Here is a 22640-nt window from a genome sequence, read left to right as displayed (position 1 = left end):
TACACGTAAAGCCTAAGAATTTCAAAGAGGGTCAAGGGCTCCATTTATCAATTACGTATCTACCCCGTGACTATCGATTGCTGGGACCGTGATGGTTCCCACCATTGCTTGCTGAAAGTACCCCCCAAATAAGGCTATCCTGTGATTGACAGGGAGCAAGGAGCTCTGCACTGCTGTGGGATTAGACAACACGGGCAGAGGACTGCACTGGAGGTGTGCATGTGACCCGGTGCAGGTGCCTGCTGTTTTTGAGTGAAAATGCATATTTATATAAACACACACACACGCACACACGCACACACACACACGTGAACTTTAGAGTAGCTTTTTCCCTCCGTACAGAATCATTTCTTCGTTTTCCGACGAGGCCATGTGAAAACAAACCATGGGAATGGAAGTTTGAATGGGGTAGGAAAAACGCGAAGAGCCTGGGAGGGAACAGCCCTCACAGACCCCTCGTGGACCTCCCCAAGCTCCCACGGGTGACCCTGTGCATTAGAATCATGGCTGTGGGGTCACACCCCCTTTGGTGCTTAACCGTCTTGCAGCCAGAAAGGCAGAGAATGGGGAGGGGGGGTGTGCCGCTCGAGGTCAAAAACCTGGAAATTGCTCTCTTGCCAGTTTTGCTCGCAGGAACGTTCGTGTTTAGGGCAAATCGTTGGTTGCTGGTTGGTACCTCGGGCATATCTCTGACCTTCAGTTTTTTTACCTATGAAACAGAAGTGACAGAGTGGCACTGCCTTGTCGGATTAACGGGAAGGTTATGGGATCATGGGCCAAGCGAATGCTTTCTAAGGCGTGACTCACTATCTCTCTTAACTATTGTCCTATTTAAAGCACATAGCAGTTTCTGGCACATAATAGGGGCCCCCAAATTATTAGTGTCTGTATCCGTTCTCTAGGGCCACAACTGTATCACATTTGGGGTCCACTCGTCAGACTCATAGTGACTTAAATAACAAAGGCATTTAATCATCTCACAGAAGCCATCTGAAAGCCCCAGATGTCGGAGGTATCAGCAGGTGTCAGAGGCCCATTCTTCCTCCACCGCTCCAACTAAGCACGCTGGCTTTTCGATATTAGGCTTGGGGCCTCATGGTGACAAGGTGGTTGCCACAGCCCCAGCCAACATATCCTTACCCATATTCAAGGAAGGAGAAAGGTGTAGATCCAAAGGATGTCTTCCATGCCTTTGTCCCTTATTATGAAAGAAACAATTCCCAAAAGTCTCTAACCGACTTCCCCTTGTTTCGGCCAGATCTGGGTCACGTGCTCAGCCCTAGGCCGCTCACTGTAATGGAAGCCGGGATTATTAGCATGACGAACCCAGAATGAGCATGACACATCCCCCAGGGATTGGCGGAAGGGGCTCACCTTCGCTGAGCGCCTTTCAGCTTTGTGGGTAAGGAGGAAAGTACGTGACTATTGGAGGTGACCGGCAGGGACCACGGCTCACAAACCTGCCTCCCTCCCATTGTCCAGAACGACCCTGAGTACACAGTAGGTGCTTAGTAGGTTGCCGCGGTGCAGGAAGTCCCGGGCACAGGGGCTCCTTCCCGGACCCCGGTCCCCAGCGCCCGGCCTGCTGTCCCCTCCCCGCAGACTGCCTGGGCTCCCACTTCACCTGGCTGCAGGCCGTCCTCACCAACTTCCCCGCGCTCCTCCAGTTCGTGAATGGCATGAAGTGTGTGGCCGGTCTCTGCCCCCGGGACTTCGAGGACTACGGCTGTGCCTGCAGGTTTGAGATGGAGGGACCGCCCGTGGACGCGTCTGACAGGTGAGCTCTGGGAGGCCTGGCTGATACTTGGGAAAGCTGTCAGGAGCTTAGTTCTCCCCTGCGAAGCGACTGGTTTCCTCATCTTTCCATGGCTATGTATCACGTCCTGGGAAGTTGTCAGGATCCTGGCTCTGTCTCACATGCAAAGCGTCAGAGTAGTGACTCTCCGAGTGGGGTCCCCCTGTATGAGAACCACCGGGATGCAGATTCCAGGGGCCCATCCCAGACCGACCGACTCAAGACTACCTTTACCTACAACCTGAAGTCTGAATTTTAAACAAGCTCCCCAGGAAAATTATTCTTTGTTCAGAACAGTCCTGGCCAGCAGGGGTCAAGTAACTACGAAGGTTTCCGTTTAATTTTCGCACAAACGTGCGCCAATCCCATAGGGACACTCTGCTTAATGTAACAGAATCCTAGCGGCGCCTGGGTGGCTCAGTCCGTTCAGCATCTGACTCTCGCTTTCGGCTCAGGGCTTCTTGATCTCACAGTGGGTGAGATCGAGCCCTCCATCAGGCTTCCCACTTACAGCAGGGAGCCTGCCTGGGATTCTCTCAGTGTCTCTGCCCTTCTCCCGCTCTCGCTCTCTCTCTTAAAATATATAAATAAACATTTGACATATACACACAGACAGAATCGTATCCCTGCTTCAAAGACGTAGGTGGCTAGTGGGGGTTATAGAGGAGACACAAGGGGCCCCATGACAGTGCGTGCCCTCCCTGCACACAAGGGAGGGGAAATTACAACAAATCCTCTATTTTTACACATCAGGTTAGGAAGAAAAGTTAAAATGTTAGATGCATCAGGTGTTGGCAGGGATTTGGCAAAAGGTTTACTGGCAGCGGGAGGGCACCTCTACCCCGGGATCCATGTCCCCACCCACTCGTGTGCACCTGTGCCCAAAGCCAGCGTGACAGAGTGTGTGCTCTCATAGAAGTGGGAAGGACTCCCCTTAGTAGCAGATGGGACAGCCCGTTGTCTGCCCCAGAGTCTCTCCATTAGGACACCCTCTTTGAATGCAACCTCCATGCTCCCCAAACCTGCCCTTCCCTGCCCTGCACCCGCCACGTGGGACAGCGCGTGCGCACGGTCTGTCTCACGCTCCACTCAACAAACTCTAAGCGGGAGGGTGGGGGGGGGGGTGGGAGCTGCACCATGTCATGTCTGTGCACCCCCACTGCGGACCACAGCACTGGGCACATAGTAGGAGCTCAGCAAATTAACTCCAATTGCTTTTCGGAGATTAAAAGTAAGTAATTACATAAAAAGTGAAATATCCTTGTTGGAGCAGGAAAAACAGCTTCGGAATCAAGCAAGAGATCTCTCTCATTTCCACGTCTCCAACAGAGGATGTCAGTGGCCTCTGCACCAGAAGGGCACTTTCCCGACTTTGGGACCAGGAGCAAACTGACTCCCAGAACCAGCTCACTGACATTCCGACAGAAAGAGGCTGATCCGTGCGGCATGGTGCTCGGGCCACTTCTGGGAACGTATTTTCCTTTCAGGTTCTCCCTTACCACTTCTACTTATTAGAATTATTAGAATGCCTAGAACACCTAGCCAGAAGTCAAAGAAATGAAGCAGCATTCCACCACAGTCTCAATGATGGAAGAAGTGATGGCCCCCGAACCGGTGGAATGACGGGCCACACCCAATTTCAGTTACTTTACACAGTTCAGTTGACGGGGGTGGGGATCTCCAAACTCCTGGAGGACTGGATGTTTCTACTTTGAACCTTCATAGCAGATTCCAAGAATAATTGCTATCATTTATTGAGTGCCTACCTCACGGTAAGATCTATATAGATGTTTTCTTTTTTTTTCAACTTTTAATATTTTTTCAGGTTATTTACTTATTTTGAGAGAGAGAGGCAGACAGAGAGAGAGACAGGGTGCAGGAGGTGCAGACAGAGGAGAGAGAGAGAGAGAGAGAGAGAGAGAATCCCAAGCAGGACCTGCCCTGTCAGTGCAGAGCACAATGTAGGGCTTGAACTCACGAACCATGAGCTCACGAGCTGAGCCAAAAACAAATGTCGGTTGCTTAACCAGCTGAGCCACCAAGGCGCCCCTGATGGATGTTTCCCTGAATCCCCCAAAGTTTTGAGTTAGGCAGTTAGAGAAATTTCGTAGCTGGCCCAAAGCTATGAGCTGCCTGTGTACTTTTTCTTCTTTACATTGGTCTCCACTGACCTCCTGTGTGCATTGCAAGAGCCTCCTGACCCCCGTTTTAGTGTCAGCCTCACTCTGAGATTGACTTCGACCTTGGCAAGTTACTGAGCCTTGTACGGCTCAGTCCCCATGTATATAAATGCTCATAATGATAATAGCACCTGCTGCACGGGTAACATAACCCAGATGTATGTGCACGCATGCGTATGCACGTGTGTGTGCAAAGAGCTCTATCGGAAACATCACCGCCAGGAATCCTCCAGAGACACCACAATGGCAGACTCCCCTCTCTTAACCTTCCCCCACGCTCTCACCTTGACCTCCCCCGCCTGCCGCAGCTGCTGCTTCCAGCATCGCAGGTGCTACGAGGAAGCCGCGGAGATGGACTGTCTCCAGGACCCTGCCAAGCTCAGCACAGATGTCAACTGCGTCAGCAAGACGATCACGTGTGGTGAGCATCTCCCGGTGTCTCGGGGAGCCGGGCTGAGAAACGACAGCTCGGGAGTCCCAGGCCCAGGGCTCCCAGGGTCCCCCCTGATCATCACTGCCACGGACAACATCATCGCCTCTGCTCCGAGCCCCTCGAGGGCTGGATCTATGGCATCCGTACCTCGCATGGAGTCGAGGCACCATAAATGCTTCTTGACATGAAAGAATAGCCCATCCGCAGGTTGTGTGATTTATGATTTTATACTGTAGGCACCCTGGGAGCTTGGGAAAGCAGATGGCTTGCAGCTCCCACACTGTGTGATGTTGGAACAGTCACTCAACAAGTCAGAACCTCTGCCCGGGGAGGAGAAAACCCCGTGCAGAGATCTGTTTTGAGAATTAAGTTAAACAATGCTTCAAGGTAAAACAGGGGTACCTTTGTTAAACGTAAACAGTGCTCCCGTGTGAAACAGATACCACGGTGACTGGCCTATGTTAAGAAGTCAGCAGTGGAAGCGTAAGAGAGGCAGTGATGGACGGATGAGGTTTGTGGTTGCTGCTGAGTCGGTTCAAATCTCAGCTCGCCACCCTGCTCACCATGTCACTCCAGGGATTGTATTTCACGTCCCTAGATGATCCCGGCAGAAGAATTGGAAGAGGCAGAGGCGTGGGGGGGAGCACGGCACCTTGGGGGCGCGGTACATTGGAGCCGTTCTTTACGGGTACCTATCATGTGCCAAAGGCTTTATACCCAGGAGATGCGATTGTCCTAACAATCTTATGAGATGGACTCATTATTCCCTATCTTCAAATAAGGGCAGGAAAGCTCAGAGAAATTAAACAACTTGCCCAAAGTCACATAAGCGGCTAAGTAGCAGCGTCAGGGTTTGAACCCGGGTTCCACTGACCCCAAAGTCCAGCTAGCGAGGACTGGCTGAAGTGTGGCGCGTCGGGAAAGGAGTGAGGAGGGGCACGAGCCTAAATCCCTGCACAGTGAGCACGGAAAACACCGTCCATCCATCCATCCATTCATTCATTCGTTCAGCAGGTGCATACTGAGCACCTACCTACACTGGGAGCACCTACCTTCACTGGATATCTAGGTCCTGGGGATATCCTGACCTTCTCAAATCTCCTCATGGCTGCCAGGCACTGTAAAAATACCAGAACCAAGTGCTAGAGTGTGTTAGCGACAGGAGCCGTGGAGGGAGATAAAGCAGGGGAAGGCACAGGGAGGGCTGGGGGGGGAAGGCCCCCTGAGAAGATGCCCGCGGAGCCAAGACTGAGGCACAGCGGGAAGCAAGCTGGCGGCCGTCCCGGAGGTGGGCACCGCCATGCCAGCGGCTTGTGGGTGTGCCTCGATGTACGCGGTGCCCCCCGTGCTTGGGAGACAGGCCAGACAGAAAGGGGGTGATGAAGCAGGAAGGAGATGAGCTCCGAGCACAGCTTTTACGTCCATTGGGAAGTTGTCGGAAGGTTCTAAACCCCCGGAAAGACATGGTTTGCCCTGAGTCTCGAAAGGCTTGTCCTCAATGAGCGTGGACAGGGCAGTAGGTTTGGGGTCGGGGGCGGGGGGAGGTCACTGACAGAGCCCAGGCACGAGCAGATGGGGGCTTGGCCCAGGGAGGGGTGTGGAGGTGGGGATATGTGGTCACACTGTAAACAGGTCGAAAGTAGAGGCCCGACGGTCGGGGGTGAGCGTGAGAGGAGGGGGCACAGAACCCAGGTTGGGCCTGCGCAGCCGAAGCTCACGGAGCCAACAGGGTGAGAGCAGGACGCCCACAGGGGGAGCGGGACCCTGGCAGGCAGATCGGGGTCAGGGTGGAAGGTCGCATTAGCTCTTGGGATTCCCAGTGACATCCTCCCACCTGCTCTGCCCTTGCTCCGTGCACAGAGTCCGGGGACCCTTGCGAGCACCTGCTGTGCACCTGCGACAAGGTTGCCATAGAGTGCTTGGCTCAGTCCAGCATCAACTCTTCCCTGAACCTTCTGGACACTTCCTTCTGTCTGGCTCAGCCTCCAGGTGGGAAGAACCGGGCCCCGCGTCGGTGGTGGGGCCTGACAAGCTGGGGCGGGAGCCGGCACGGGAGCCTTAGTTGCCGCGTGTCTTCGGATGCGAGTCCGGCCCCTTCCGACAGTCCCCCAATCCGCTGCCCTGAACAGGCTTCCCAATGTGTTTCTTTGCAGAGACGCCCAGCACGGGAGAGCGGACCACGCTTCCGCCCAGAGGTAAGGCCTCCTAGGGAGGCTGCTCCTCGGCCCACAGGGGCCAGGCTACAGCTGGAACTAGGAGATACCCCCCCACCCCCCCGCCGGGCCTGCCTGAGTGACCCGTGGCACTGGAGATGTCCCCCCCCTACCTTCCCCTGCCCAGGAGACAGCATGACTGCTGAGAAACCCAGTTCAAACATCCAACAGCAAACGGCCCTCATGCAAACATCGTTCTTTGCCACGTGGACAGGGGTGCGTTTAATCCAGTTAAGGTGTAGACCCCGGGTGCTTTCTCTCTTGCTCTAGAGTCAGGACCCTGGTGTACAATGAGGGCAGGACAGGGTCCAGTGCTCTGTCGGGGAAAAGGCTCCTCGTGGCTGGGTGAGCTCCTGGCCGCGGAGGCCTCCAAAGAGCAGACAGGCTTCCTCCCTCCTCTGCCTTCCAGAACTTACCGCAGAAAGGGCAGTCTGGGCCCAGACAGGGGCTCCTTGCAGGGGAGGCTATTTTTTGTCCCTCCTCTTAAGACAGGCCGCCTACTGAAGCCAGCAAGTATTCATTCCTACTCTAAAACATGCGTCTTACGGGAAAAGCGAGGGTTCAGCTCACGCCGGGCGTTCCTCGTTCACCAAAGATCGCACGGCCTCTCCGTCCCGATGCCAAGGGTGCCCGGGGATGGGAATTTCGAGGTGCGCTTTGGCAGAGCGCCCCTCCTTTCCTGGGGCTGGGGTCTCCCTCCCAGCCCCGCGGCGTTTGTCAAAGAAGCTGAGGTCAGCGCGCCCGCGCGTGTGAGCGTGCACGTGCGCAGGAGTGTGCTGGTATAGGCGTGAGCACATTCGTGGCTATGGGTGTGTGTGTGCGTGTCCTATTTCGATGTATCTTCTGGGTCTCGTTCTCTTTCTTCCATGCCGTCTGCCTCCCTTTTTTTTTTTTTTTAATTTTTTTTTTGTAACGTTTACTTATTTTTGAGACAGAGAGAGACAGAGCATGAACGGGGGAGGGTCAGAGAGAGGGAGACACAGAATCCGAAACAGGCTCCAGGCTCTGAGCCGTCAGCACAGAGCCCGACGCGGGGCTCGAACTCACGGACCGTGAGATCGTGACCTGAGCCGAAGTCGGCCACTTAACCGACCGAGCCACCCAGGCGCCCCCGTCTGCCTCCCTTTTGAATGGAGGTCTTTCTAAGTCGGGATATCACAGTTCACAAACCTTCGAGGTCTGTAGGCCTTTCACTGCCACAGCCTGGGTCTGCTAGGGTCACCTTCCCCGGCCAGAACCCAGCAGGGGCTGCAGTCCCTCCTGTGCTGGGGCCCCGTAAGCATCCCATGTCCCGGGAGGTGTAGGGGAGACAGGGAAACCCTGAGACAGGACGAAAGCCCTTGTCTGGCAACAGCTCTCGCGGCCCCCTCCCGTCTCGGGCCAGCAGTCCCAGCCTGTCCTCTGAGACCCGAGGCACTTGGTCTGGGCACAGTGTTCCATCAGTCATTGCTTCGGGGCTTTCTGTTTCAGTGGTTCCTGTGGACCCCGCAGACACCAGTGCGATGGCCGTTTCAGGAGAAGGTGAGCACGAGGGGCCAGCGTGTAGCCCAAATACCCACGCTGTGGTTGTGCCATCTGCCTGCCTGCTGGGACTACTTCCCCTAAAATGCCCCCTGCCCGGGATTGCATTGAGACTGCTCAAGAACATTCCAGAGCCACTCAGTTCCTCCCGACCCCTGCATCTCTTCTCTCTTCGCTCTGCTTTCTCCCACACCCCTCTTCCCACCTCGGTAGAATTGTCAGATGCGGGATAGTCACCCTCGGTCCCCTGACGCTGAATTTCAGATGCGCCACAAATACTGTTTTAGTAGAAGTATGTCGCAGAATTTGCACGGGATATACTCATACCGAAGAGTGATCTGTCGCTCGCGTGAAATCTGAATTTAACTGGGCATCCTGTATTTTTTATTTGCCACACTTGGCAATTCTATGCCTCAGGGGGATCGCCCTGCACCGCCACCTTCCCAGAAGTTTGAGCCTTTCTCTCCTCCGCGGCTGCTGCCGTGAGAGAAGACGCACGAGCTCACTGTGCAGCTGATCCCCGGCTGCCCTCCACGTCCAAGGGCATCTCATCCCCAACAGCTCTCGGGCAGCCCGTGCCTTGGACTCCAGGTCTAGGAGAAGAGGCAATGGCACCCGAACCCAGCCAAAGCTTCACCATGTGCCCCGCCCGCACGGCAACCATTCCCCGCATGACCCACAGTGGCCACTTCCATCAGGAACCGAGCCTGCGCCTCGGGCTTCGCTGCCCACGAGACAATCTCCGAATCACCCTCAGTTGGCACATTTTCCACTTTCTGCAGCCTCAGCCATCATCACCCTGGGCACGGTGCAGAGAAAACACGCTTCGTAAGGAACCTAGAGTCTAACTGGCGAAAGAGTTCGTGCCCTCACACGTCGGTCCCCCAGCACTTAGGCACACACACCCATGACCTAGCAGTGCCCACAAATGCCCTCCAGGAAAGGAGGGAGCCTGAATGCAGGAAGAAGCTTCAGTCACAAGGGAAAAAGACAAAGGGCCCGTGACTGTTCTCACCATCGTGTCATGCGACAACCATGCTTTGGAGTCCAGCAGCTTTGGGATGGACTCCTGGCTCTCCCATTTTTCAGCTGTAGGACTCTGAAAGCATGGTTCGCCCTCTCTAATCTTCCATTTCACTTCAGAGAGCCGCGACTGGCCTTTTTTTTTTTTTTTTCTGTCAAGGGCCAGATAGTAAATATTTTAGGCTTTGTGGGCCATATGGTCTCTGTCACAGTGACCCAACTCGGTCATTTGGACTGGAACCATAACATCGGTACCTGGATGGGTGTGAACGTGTTCCGCTAAAACGTTATTTGCAAAAACAGGCCGAGGGCTGAGCCAGGGTTTACCAGCCCCTGGAAAGGGATGGTTACACCAGTCCTCCGGGGTGACAGGGGATTAAATGAGAGAGAGCGCGGGAGGATTCTGGGCCAGCGTCTTCTTCGGAAGTCTGGTGCGGCTGTGAAAAAAGCAATGCGGGACACCGGACAATTTGCTTCAAATATTAAATCTCATTTAACGCTCACACAACCCGATGAAATCATCAACCCCACACAGAGATGGTAAAGTGAGCTGGAGAGAGAAATTGTCCAAGACATGGAGCTGGGTGGCGGACTGGGGTTCGAGGCCTGTATGGCGTTCCGTCCTTACCGCTAGACTGCACCCCCCCTTCGGGTGCCTTCCCCCGTGGACCTGCTCCAGCAAGGGGACATAGTGTCTCGTTCTCCCAAAGGGGCCATTGGCTGGTTTCTTTGCCTACAAACAGGCCTGGTGCTAATGTGGCCCCTCGTCCACTTGATGGAGACCAGCGTGTCCATATTCCTCATCAGACCGCCATGGGCTTCCTCTCCTCAGCCCCCCAGTCCCTCGGCCCCCAAAGCTGTTTTGTTTGCAGGCGACCCCTGCCTGGCTTATGTGCTGAGCTGGGCGGGTAATTGAAGTGAGTGGTTTCTTTCCACAGTGGCTCCTGAGACCAGAGCCGACCCGCTGACCACGCCCTCCAGGACAAGTAAGCAGAGAAGACCCCGCAGGAGGACAGCACGGGATCCGGTGGCGACATGCCATCTAAATATACATGCTCAGTTCTGATGACGGCTCTTTGACGGGCCCCGGAAGACACATTAGTATACCCACTTTTCAGATGATGTAGGAAACGGGGGCTCCGGGAGGTTAAAAGTTACAGGTGGTTCAGCATCAGACTCGCTGGACTGGTCTCTAACCCAGTCTCAGGTTGTAAGACTTATCCCGTCTCGTGTCGTTCCGTCTTGTTCCGTCTTGTTCCGTGTCGTGGTGACTCACGGAGAACAGCCTCGTCCCTAAAACCATCTAGGCCAATGTGTCCTCGGAAGAAGTAATCCAATCATTTACTTTGCTTGTGGTGATGAATAACCATGGACTCTTTACTAATAAGCATATATCTCTCATAATAACCATTGACTAATTACTAAGAATGAATAAACAGATTCCTTGGTTAACAGGCAGTGACATCACAGAGGACTTCAATGTGTCGGCCCGTTCCTAAGCCCCTACGCCCATCCTCTGGGTTCATCCCCCTGGTCCTAGGAGGCCCCATTTGACAGGTAAAGGAGGCGCTCTGAGGGGCAGTCGTTTGCCTGGGGTAGGACAGCGTAGTAGTCCGTTCGTTCTGAACCTGCGAATTTTACTTTGAAGGGAACCATCTTTCCGGCTTAGAACCTCGGAGGTTCTGTGTCCACTTTTCTGTGTCCACAGCAGTAGACTCGCGAGCCCGATCTCGACGTATCACCATGGCAATCTTGACCTTTGACACACTGAATTTAAGGCAGTTTCCTTCCTTCCCCCATGGTGCTGGGAGTTACCACCACTGGCTCTCTGTAGTACGGCCAGAAGTGCAATAGCCCCCTAGCTCAGTGGTTAGGACAGCCACCTCTGGCCAAGTGGCCCGGGGAACTGCATTCTGTGACTTCCTGGCTCCATGACCTACAGTAAGTGACCTGTCTTCCTTGTGTGCCCCCGTTCTCATCTCTGAGTGAGGGTGAGCACAGTACTAATTTGTGGGGTTGTTGTTTAGGACGAGCAAAGCACTGAATACTGTGTCTGGGTTGTAGTAGGTCTTAGTCTGTTCCTGCTGCTACAACAAAATGTCAGTAGCCTGTGAACAACGCAATTTATGTCTCATGGTTCTAGAGGCTGGAAGTCCAAGCTCAAGACACCAGCATGGTCAAGTTCAGGGACGCCTGCTTCCTAGACAGCCACCTTCTTGTTGTGTTCCCACATGGTGGAAGGAGCCAGGGAGCTCTGTGGGGTCTCTTTCTAAGGGCACGAATCCCATTCATGAAGGCTCCATCCTCCTGACCTAATCGCCTCTCAAAGTCCCCAAGCTCATCCCGCTGGGAATCAGGTTTCAACACATGAGTTTGGGGGAAGCACAAACACCCAGTCTATAGCGTAGTAGGAGCCTAATCGCAGTTAAACGACAACAATCTCATTTCGCAGGGAACCGGGGCTCAGCCGTCTCCCGGAAGCCACATAGCAGGCAACTAGAGCCCTTCTGCTGCCTTGTTCTTCTTCGTTCAAAAATACGTGGTTAAAAAAAGGTTTTTGTTGGTTGAAACTCTGGAGAAGTCTGCTTTCCTCAAGTAGCTCAAAGATGCACCTGCTTCGAGACCTGCAGGTCGCGCGGCTGCTTTTGCCAGCAAGCCCGTGTCTGGGGAGGGCAGTCTCTTTGGCTTAGCAGCGACCCAGCCATCACCACCAGCTCCTGGGAGGTAACCAGGGGCAGAGCAACGAGCACATTGCCTCCTGTGCCCCTGGGATGGCAACCGCTTCTGGAAGCCAGGGTGGGACAGACGGGAGTCAACACTGATCCTATCTCTCTTTTTTTGTGGGCAGGCGCGGGCCAAGGCCAGCAAGGCGCAGAAGCCGCTCGGACCATACCCGCTCCGGGTAAGCACACCGGGTCCTCCCGCCTGCATATAACCGTCATCCCTATACGTTTATGAGATCTGGTGTCTTCTAAAACATGGAAGAACCATGGAAACCAATTCCCTTTTACACCCTCTCCCAAGAGCAGACAAAGGAAGTTAAAAGGTAGGTCCATTTCGAAAGAAAGGGAAGAAAAGGTAGAAAGGGAAGCCTACCTGATAAAGAGATGCTTTTAGAAAAATATAGAAAACTGTGTATTGTTTTCTGTTTAAATCACCTGTAATTTCACATTATACAGACAGCCACTTTCAACAGCTGGAGGCATTTCCCTCTACTGTCTCCCCAGCGGCAGGGCAGCTCTATGACCTTAATTAACATGAATTAACATGAACCAAGATCGCTTGGTGCCACGGCTTTGCAAGTCTGAGCTGTTATCACTTAAAACATGAGGTGACGGGGCGCCTGGGTGGCTCAGTCGGTTAAGCATCCGACTTTGGCTCAGGTCATGATCTCACGGAGGTTCGTGGGTTCGAGCCCCGCGTCGGGCTCTGTGCTGACAGCTCAGAGCCTGGAGCCTGCTTCGGATTCTGTGTCTCCCTCTCTCTCTGACCCTCTCCTGCTCATGCTCTGTCTCTCTCTGTCTCAAAAATAAATAAACATTAAAAAAAATCTTTTTAATGAGGTGATACTCCCCTGATATTAAATATGTTCCTATAACATGATTTTGAGTGGCTGTACCACAGTTTCTGGTACGGAAGACCATAAGTGTATTTAGCCAATTATCTCTAACATCTGTTATTGTGAATAATAGATTTAGGCTTTAAACCCACTACTTTGGATTCATTTGTCACCACAAATGCCGAGAAGCTGAATTACTGAGGGCGTGATCCTTGTAGGGCTCACCCCATGTTGCCAAATTGCCCTGGAGAAAAACTGGCCCTCACCTGTGGATCCCATGACTAATACCGTGTACTATTATTTAAAAGCAAGCAAACAAAAACCTCTATTGTTTTAATAGAAAAAAAGACCCACGGTAGCTCATTTTTCCTCCTTCTCCCCTCCGAGGAAAATTGAAAGGAGTGGTTTTTGTACCCAAGAGTGGCTGGCCTCTCACTCCGGGAGCTTTGGACCAGGCCTGGACAGAATTCTCAAATCTTTTTTTTTTTTTAAGTTTATTTATTTTGAAAGAGAGAGAGTGCAAGAGGGGAAGGGGCAGAGACAATCCCAAGCAGAGCCCTACGTGGGGCTTGAACCCATGAATTATGAGATCATGACCTGAGCCAGGATCGAGTCAGACACTTGACCAACTGAGCCACCCAGGTGCCTCCAGAATTCCCAAATCTTAACCGAATTTATGGAGGTGGGTCCCCAGTGTCAGAGCTGAGGGCATTGAGACTTGGACCGACTTTGCCCTCAGGTGCACAGTGACCTTCTCAGCCTGGGAGTTGGGGAGCGAGAGGCATTTGGGGTGGCCGTTCAGGCAGGGTGAGGGATGCCACAGGCCCTCCTCTAAGGGGATGAGGTGGGGGGTCTCATGTTTGATTAGCACCAATGATCCAGAAAGCTCTTCCTCAGAGGGGGAGGGCTTCTAGCAGGACGCTCAGACTCAGCAGAGAGACAAACGGGCTTCTGGGGCTCCATCTGCCGATAGAGTTTTCCGCCTGGAGAGCCTCCAACCCCAGACCAGATGTGTCATCACCCTCCCCGAGCAATTCTAACGGCTGCTGTAGACCGTTGCCTCCTTGCTAGGCATTCGGCTAGAAGGATTATTCACACACAAAACAGGTATCATTGGGGCGCCTGGGTGGCCCTGGGTCCGACTCTCAGTTTCAGCTCAGGTTATGCTCCCGCAGTTTGTGAGATCGAGCCCCGCATCAGGCTCTACATTGACAGCTTAGAGCCTGCTTGGGATTCTCTCTCTCTCTCTCTCTCTCTCTCTGCCCTTCCCTTACTCGCATGCACTCTCTCTCTCTTTCAAAATAAATAAACATTTAACACAGGTATTATTAACATAGTTTTAGAAATGGGGAAATTAAGATTGAGAGAGGCTAGGGACGCCTGGGTGGCTCAGTCAGGTTAGCATCCAACTTCGGCTCAGGTCATGATCTCATGGTTTGTGGGATTGAGCCCTGTGTTGAGCTCTGCACTGAGTGGGATTCTCTCTCTCTCTCTCTCCCTCTTCCCCTCCCCACCCCCCACCAAATGGATAAATAAACTTAAAAAAGTGGCAAGACAAATTTTATTCAGGTTTCCGCAGCGGGGAGGGGAGACTCCAGGGTCCCTGAGCTTGGCTGGGATCTGGGTGGAGGTGAGAGGGCCTTTGAGAGGGCGAATGGGAGGGCAGACAGCTATTGGGAGCTCCAGCAGAATCAGGGAAGCAAAAAAATTCCAAAATGGGGGGAGGGGGCTGTTTTCTGAAAACGTAGGCAAAGGCAAGTGTTGGGTCCGCGAGCGTCTCAAGCTGTTAAGTTCTCTTGGCTGCCCTGCGCTTTCTCAGGCAGGAAGTCAAGGGGAAGTGGGAGGCTGGGTCATCCTGGGGACACCAGGCTGGGGTTGGTGAGCGTCTCCTTAGTGTGGGGGCAGGGCATGGATGGAAGAGTTTGTGCCGTGAATTTGAAGTTCTCATAGGTCAAGGTCGAGGCCTGGCCGAGAAGAAGGCCCAGAGGAGGCCGGCTAGAGGCTGGTCAAGGAGAGAATCTGTCAGCTCCCAGCAGTTTGGAACACGATGGAAAGAAACCCGCTCGTGGGTTTCTGTTTATGGGATTGGAGAGGGGGCCACGATGTTAGACGGAGGTTACAACAGGGCTGCTAAGGCTGTGTGCCCAACCCCCAGGGAACGGAGTGCTGAGCAAGGACACAGAAGCCCAGGGATATGAAGCAAACCAGCATGGAGGGTCTGGGGAAAGACTGCAAGTCAGGGGGCCCTTGAGATGCCCCAGCCTCACCCAGCGCTCTGGGTCCACAGACGGTGGGGGCGGAGCCCACGAGGCTCCCTCTGTCTGGACCAGACTGGGTTGGAGACATCCCCACCTCTGGCCAAAAGAATAGAGGGGGCAGACACAGAGCAAAGGGGGATCTGGACGGTGCCAGGGAGCCTGGGGGTGGGGGGATGGGCAGGGCCAGACCCCTGGCCGCCTCACGGCCACGGCAAGGACCTGGCACCTAACTCTGAGTGTGGCGAGAAGCTGCTCCCGTATTCCGAGGAGTCCGAGGCGGGGTCCTGCTCGCCAACACTGCTGAGGACCAGGGGCTGGCTTCAGGATCCACTGTGCTTGTTACCCCTTCATCTGTTGTTGTTTTTTAATTTTTTTTAAACATTTATTTTTGGGAGACAGAGAGTCAGCAGGGGAGGGGCAGAGAGGGAGGGAGACACAGAATCCGAAGCAGGCTCCAGGCTCGGGGCTGTCAGCACAGAGCCCGACGCGGGGCTCGAACTCACGGACCGTGAGATCGTGACCTGAGCTAAAGACGGACGCTTACCCGACTGAGCCCCCCGGGCGCCCCACTCCTTCACTTGTGAACACCATGCCAGGCCCCCCCAGCTTGGCAGGTGCATGGCGGTTAACACAACACACACAGGCCTGGCAGGCTGTGACAGTCCTCGTTGTGGGAGGTCATCCATGTGGCATGGGCTCCTGTCCGCTTCGAGGTTATCGCGGGGCATTTGGAAATTCCCACGCAACATCCGCGGATCCCCAAGACTCAGCCCTGACGTCTGCAGACCCAGATCGAGGACACTACCCGAACACTTTGTTCTCCTGAAACGCCTGTCTGCATTTGGCCTTGATCGTGTGTCCACCTGCAAATGTCTTCTTGGGCCACCTTTTGAACATGAGCCGTCACGCTGTGCGTTTTCAGGATCCACAGAGACGGCTGCCTCGGCACCCGGTGTAAGCATCGTCCCCGCTGGCTTGAAGTCTCTGGGCTTTGCTGCGTCATCCATCAAAAGTGGCCCAGGGGAGACAACTGGAAAAGGTAGGCAGGAGCAGGCAGAGAAGCACGTGGCCTCTCTCGGCCTTGAGATCCTCCGCGTGGGTCGGGAGCAAAGCCCTTCGGGCCACGGTATCACGCTGTGACCTCCTGTCAGTGCTACCTCAAGGGGCCGCTCCTTGCCAGGTGAGCTCGGGAGACACAGACGGGCCCTGACCTGCCTGTGGCCACTCAGCTGCTGAGCCGGGGAAAGGGGCCCGCTGGTCTCGTGCTCCCACCCCTCACGCTGGCCCCCGGGGGAAGAGCGTGGGTGGCACTACCCACACCGCGGTTGTTGGAAAGAAAGAAACACCGGGGTGTTCCTAACCGTCCCTTTCTCTCCCCTCCTCCCAGCAGGGCAGTGGAGAGAGCTGCATTTGAGAGGGAGCCCAGGCCGGGAGCCCTTCGCAAGGCCCCTGGTTCCTCGGTCCCCCTCCCCCCGACCATGTGGTCGCGGGGTTTGCACGGTGGACCGTAGCCTAAGTTGGCCAAAGCTACAGGCAGGGGAGGCAGGGAATGGGGTGGGGAGGAGGGTGCAGGAGGAGGGCAGAGGCGGAGGCAGAGAAAGAAATTCCAGGCCTCTGAAGGGAGAGCCCTGGCGGAAGGCGGGGGTTCCTGGTGGGGTCAGGAAGCCTGGGAGGCCGGCCAGGACGCCCCCAGGACGCTGGGCCCCTGCCAGGGCCTCAGGTGGACACAGTCCCTCCACTCCGTAATCAGATGTGGCCGAAAAGCACCTGGAGTCCTGACCAGCCCCCTTACCCCTCAGGGGGATTTGACCAGGAGCCTGGGCGAGGGCCGCAGAAGCCTGGAGGGAAAGGCTTGTTCTCTGAAACACAACTCGTGCCACACAGCAGACAGGGCGGTGGAGGGGGCATGGGGGGGGTGTACTGGCGGTGGCGATTTTCCCAGGAAACGCGGGAGGCGAGGACACAGAGTTTCCCCGGACCCTCAGTACCCACGTGAATCACCGTGAATGCCGTCCCAGTGTTCCCTGCTCTCCTGACAGTCCTGCGTCTCGCCAGCCTGTGACAGGGTCACCTTCCTGCACCTGGGAAGCAGGAACATCACGCGGGCGATGCCTCAGCTGGGAGAGATGCTCTTTTGTCTGACGTCCCGATGCCCGGAGGAATTTGAAGCTTACGGCTGCTACTGTGGGCAAGAAGGACAAGGCGAGCCAAGGGATGCCCTGGACAGGTAGGGACGAGCGAGGGTGGCGGGACAGCTGTCACTGAGAGGGCCTGCTGGCCGCGGCTTCACAGAGAAGCACTAGCCCACTCAGGACGGCTTGCTGCCATCATGGGCCCAGTTTCCTGATGAGCAGTTGAGGCTCAGCCTTGACTGAGGCCGTTCAGCTACGAGGGGGCAGACCTACACGGGTCCGGACCTTTCCAGGTGGGGAGTCTAGAGCTCTTTTAGCTCTGCCCCAGGTACTGCCCTGCTGCCCTAAGAGAGTCCATCTGCCTATTTTGCAACGACCCCAAATCTGCCTATTTTGCAACGACCCCAAATCTGCCTATTTTGCAACGACCAACACGTCACATTGGCAGCCCCCCTCCCCCCCCGGCTGAGGGTGCCCTGCAGGTGGCCACAGTGAAATTCAGCTTCTCAATAACTTTGAAGTCTAACCGCTACGTTTTATAGCTGCCACTTCTGGAAGAATTTTCAGCGACCTCGTGCATTGATGAGTATGTCCATTCCCTCGCGTATGCACCCAGCCTGAATTTCTTGAGCTTTTGCTCGGTGCCAGGCACCGTGCTAGGTGTGGGAGACGCACAAATGGTTACACCCGAACCAAGCAGATCGAAACACGCGGCCAGTGCCGTTACAGCAAATGGTGCTGCACCGGGCATGAGACGGGCAATGCAACAAAAAGACCAGCAACGCGATAAATGCCACGGAGGAGACGGAGGAAACGGGGCAGGAGCCGACCTAGACAGGAGTTGCAGGAATATTCTGAGGGCAGAGTTGATACGGCGTTAACGACTGCACATGAGGACTGCCCAGGCCCATGGCCGGCCAGTGGAGAGCTCGGCGCTCAAGAGGCGTGGGGCCCCTTGGGATGGGGGGCCACCGAAGGGAAATCGACAGCCACAGACCATCCTGGAAGCAGGGATGGCAGGCACATGGGGCATGTCACCTGTAGGTGCGATGGTGTCTGGGCACCTGTGTCACTCACCTCCACGGGCCCTTCTGCCCTCACCCCGTCATCGAGCTCCGCTGCAGGGAATCTCGTGGGGAGGAAGCGAGGGGCTCGGCTGCAGAGGCCACCTTCCGAACTTCCTTCCCACTGGGTGACACGGAAGACGTGTTTATTCCAGCAGAGTGTATAACAATCATAGATTGTCTACACTCGGAAGTTCAACAGCTCGCCCTCCGCTCTCCAAGACAGAGAACAATGTAAATACTACTGTCCCTGAGGCCACAGCACTCAGGCAGAGGGGGCAAGGGGTAGAAACCTAGGGTCCCATGGAAGGATAGGGGGATGCTTTTGGAGGCCTCCTGACCACCGGCCATATTGCACAAAAACATGAGGTACGACCAGGCATATTGACCAAGGAAGTCAATATGGCTTCCTTGACATTCACAGGGAAGGAATCAACACTGCCAGCCATAGTCTTGACCGAGGAAGAGGTTCTCAAATTGATACCATTTTCCGCAAGGGGGTCTTTTCAAAACCACGTATGCTTTACATTCTGGGCAACTGGGGTGACTTTTAAGGGCATTTTGATCATACGTGATTTCTGATTCATTCACTCACTGCCTTCAGATTTTAACAATTATTTTAGCTACCCACCACCCCCGACCCCGGGCAGGTGCACGCACCAGACAGTGGGGCTCAGCCCTAACAACAGCTGAGTGGGACCTCCAGCCACCAGCTAACGTGACGGGCACACTGGGGTTGCTGGCAACAGGCACAGCTGATACCTTGGCTGAGCACAAGTGTTACCAAAGGCTGTGACTGGGCCCTGCTCTGGCTGTGGTCTCCAACAGCACGTGAGCACCATTTAAGGATGGGACGAGTTGCAAAGGGAGGATTTCGGGGGAGTGGCATCTCCTATGGGCTGGAGGTGTCACCAGATGCTTTCGGATGCCCGTGTGGCTAGAGGACACTGGCAACTGTGAGGCTTTATCAGGCTAAAAAGCAAGACACTGTTTCATTCATTCCCATACGGTTACCGAGGTCTTGCTCCGTGTGGGACACTTTTCTAGATGCTGTTTTTCATTTATGCTCTGCTCTCTTTCAAGGCTGGGGGCCAAGGGGGTGCCCTATGGGTGTGGGATTAATTATTCTATTATGTAAAAGGTTGGAGGCAGTGGGGTCACTAATCCATGTGGTTCCTTTGTGTAAATGAAAGACAGCACCCCTTCCTCAAGACTATTTCATCTGTGGGCAAATTATTGTAATAAAAAGGAAAATCTTTGCAGTCAACAGAGTTGTGATAAAAATACAAAAAAAGAACATTTTTAATAGTAAGATGCATACAGCGTGACTGACACGGTCTTAGATGTGGCATCTTTGTGCAGTGCACAACTTAAACAGCCACACATGGTGGTCCTATGTGCGTTGGAAAGGTGGCCTTGGCTTCTCTCACTGCTGTAGGGATTGTGGGAGAAGCAGGCCTTGAAGGAGCGCCTTGGGCAGCTGGGTTGTCTTTGGTCTTAGGTGCTGTTTTTCCCACCACTGCTGCTTGGAGCAGGTGAGAAGGCTGGGCTGCCTGCTCGAGAGGCTTCCTCGGTCACCGGCGGAGTGCGTGGACGGTACAGCCAAGTGTAAGTGCCGCGGGCCCGTGCAGCGAGCCGTTCCCTTCGTTCACGTCAGCACGTATGGCTCATGCCTACTGATGCTCCCCCCATCACGTTTTCGTCTAGAATGTGATTTAACACTCTTAACCGTGAGGCACAGTTAGGGCCCTATACTGACGAGGGCCCTGAAGTTCAAGAGGCTAAGTCACCAGCTGCCCGCAGAGCTGGCGAGGAGGGGACCGGGGATAACATCAACAGCCCGTGCACACGCAGTGCCTACCACGTACTGGCCTGAGCTCGCAGGGTGTGTTAACGGTTAATACGCCCAACTATCCTCTGAAGGGGCGCCGAGTCTCCCCTTTATGAGGCGGTGGCCAAGGCCAGGGTCACACAGGCAGAAACAAGTCAGTGGCAGGAGTGAGGCCCGGAAAACCATGTTGCCGAGGACCGAGGACAGAGTCCTCGTGCTCGAGTGCTCAAGGGTCTCGTGGCATTTTTCTTCTCTTCCTAAGAAGCAGAAATCTTTCCCCAAGTGAGACCCCCGGGGAACCCCATAAAAAGGGAGAGCCCTGGCCGATGGGAGAGATGTGCCTACGGCCCCCCCCCCCCTCCCCCGGGAGCCTCGGCGGGGACGTCTGAGAACTGGCGTCCCTGTGAGCGAGCATCACTCTCACGCGCCTCGAGCCCGCTTTTAGAACTGGCTTCATTTCCTCATCACACACATGATATCCACCCCCAACCCCACGCCATGCAACATTCGAGAAATCGGGTGGGGTTGCCAGACCTAGCAAATAAAAATCCATGAACTTGCATTTCAGATAAACAAATAATTGTTTAGTGTAAGCATGCCCCGAATGGACATAACTTATATGAACACATTTGTCTGAAATGCACATTTAACTGGGCATCCCGTATTTTGTCTGGCAACGTTAAAACAGATCGGACAACAACTACTTCCATTTGACGAAGGCAGAAAGTCTGGCCCAGAGAAGTAACGGTTCCTTCCAACAAATATTTCCCGAGTGCTAACTCGGCAAATGGGTATCAGGGATCGACTTAACTTAGGTGCTTGAGCACATGGGCTCTGCCAGCAAGGTCCTCTGTCCAGGAAGAGGGGAAGGTGGAAACAGATGATTAATGCACAAGGTCATTAACACACAACGTGCTGGAAGGTAGAACCATAGTTAGGATTTGATGAGTGTCCACAGGAAAGACCCCCCCCCTTTACTGAGGGGCGTCAGGGAAGCTTTCTAGAGGAGCGGATGCCAAGGGGAGTCTTGACAAACGGGTAGGAGTTAACCAGGAGGAGAAAGCGAGAACATTCCCAGCAGGGAGATCACGTATGCTGGATGCCAGGAGGTAACAAGATGGCGGGTGGGGGGACAGGGCCGAGGGCCAGACAGGCCGGCCACGTCCTTCCCTCACGTCCGCTACTCTGTTCTCGCCCTCAAAGGTGTGGGGCAGAGCCTGTGCGCGAAGCTGTTTTGTGCCTGTGACCGGACGGCGGCCGAGTGCATGGCCTCTGCCTTCTTTAACCGAAGCCTCAAGTCCTCGGGCAAACGAGAGTGCCAGGGCCACAGGCCGTCCTGTGAGGACAGCTCGCACGGAGGGCCTGCGTCCTCCTCCCTCAGCTCCAGCTCTGAGGAGAACAGCGAGGAGGCCACGCCCCACGTGGAGGGCCTGAGAAGAAGCAGAAGGTCTCCGGGGAAGCCGCCGGGTGGTGTGGGGACCAGGCACCAACATGGCCCCAGACAGATCCCCAGAGGAAGTGACCAGCACACCCTGTAGTTTCCTCCCGTTAGGGCATCCTCCTCTCTGTCCTCAGCACAGGCTCAAGGGGAAGAGGGCCGGGGCGACCCTGGCACGGCAGTGTCAGCCCGCATGGGAATGCGCATTTAGAGGGGGCAGACGAGGGCTCTGTACTTCCTTCAGCCCACCTTGGCATCTCAATAAATACTCCCATCAGTGTTGGTTTTGGTTTGGTTTTCATGACATGTTGTAGATACCGGTGCACGGGTAGATGTCAAAGGTAAGAAGACAGAGCCACGGAGCAGACAATTATTATTATCTCCACTCTATGATAACTGAAGATGACTTTTTCTTCTATTAAAAACAAAGGAGCGTATTTAATCGATCTTATGACCTACGGGACACCAATGACCCGCCGGGGATGTCTACGAAGAACTGAGATAACACACCTTCCGGTAGGAGCCCTGAAAACATACCTGCCGTTCTAGTTGTTACGAGTGGCCATGTGTCATGGGCCGTGGCCACCACCAGGAAGGATCACTGCTCATGCTTGTCTCAGGTCCTGGACTTTTTGTCTGTTTGTTTTTAAAGGTTTTATCCCAGTGGCTGGAAGTTTTGGGGGTTTAACTGCCCATGCTGACAGAGGCAAATCAGTATCACGGTAGCTGTAAAATTTCTGAAACGCTAGCCATCCTTCCAACCACCCGCTCACCTGACCGGGTACCAGGCAGAAGGCAGTGTATTACCAGAATCCCCCCCAATATTTGGTAGGAACACAAACTCCTTGCTTCACATCACATCCTAGGTTCCCAATCCCCCACCAACCACGTGTCTGGTAGGGAGATAAGAGTCCCTGTCTGCTCCTCAGGACCCGCTAGAGTTCAGCGCTGCTGACCTTCTCACGGCAGACAAATATTCTGAAGTTGGGAGGCCAGGGTAAGAAATTGAAAGGTTGTGGCGTGAAGCCAACAGCGGACATCCTTCCCTGCCTTCCAAGGCAATCACGTGAGGACACCTTTTGACGAATCCAACACACCGGCACCTTTTCAACCAGGTGACTTTAGCTAGCAGCCAAAGTTTGGGTTCTCCCAAACTAAACTTTGGGTTCTCAAAGCGAACCCTCTGACAAGAA

The 22640-nt window shown here is 54.5% G+C and overlaps 1 protein-coding gene across 1 annotated transcript in view; it reads left to right on the top strand.

The window, feature by feature from the left end:
• OC90 (otoconin 90) overlaps positions 1–21735 on the top strand; it is a 30140-nt gene extending 8405 nt beyond the window's left edge. The window contains exons 4-14 of the mRNA XM_042924184.1: positions 1603–1777; positions 4284–4396; positions 6269–6397; positions 6562–6603; positions 8092–8142; positions 10104–10151; positions 12014–12067; positions 15905–16021; positions 17038–17209; positions 19680–19786; positions 21213–21735. Of these exons, the coding sequence (XP_042780118.1) occupies positions 1603–1777; positions 4284–4396; positions 6269–6397; positions 6562–6603; positions 8092–8142; positions 10104–10151; positions 12014–12067; positions 15905–16021; positions 17038–17209; positions 19680–19786; positions 21213–21547 (1343 nt within the window). The 3' untranslated portion in view covers positions 21548–21735. The remainder of the gene's footprint in view (positions 1–1602; positions 1778–4283; positions 4397–6268; positions 6398–6561; positions 6604–8091; positions 8143–10103; positions 10152–12013; positions 12068–15904; positions 16022–17037; positions 17210–19679; positions 19787–21212) is intronic.
• The last annotated feature ends 905 nt before the right edge of the window (positions 21736–22640 follow it).

Source organism: Panthera leo, chromosome F2 (genome assembly GCF_018350215.1).
Source record: "Panthera leo isolate Ple1 chromosome F2, P.leo_Ple1_pat1.1, whole genome shotgun sequence".
NCBI classification, from domain to species: domain Eukaryota; kingdom Metazoa; phylum Chordata; class Mammalia; order Carnivora; family Felidae; genus Panthera; species Panthera leo.
This window is presented reverse-complemented; position numbering and strand designations above follow the sequence as displayed.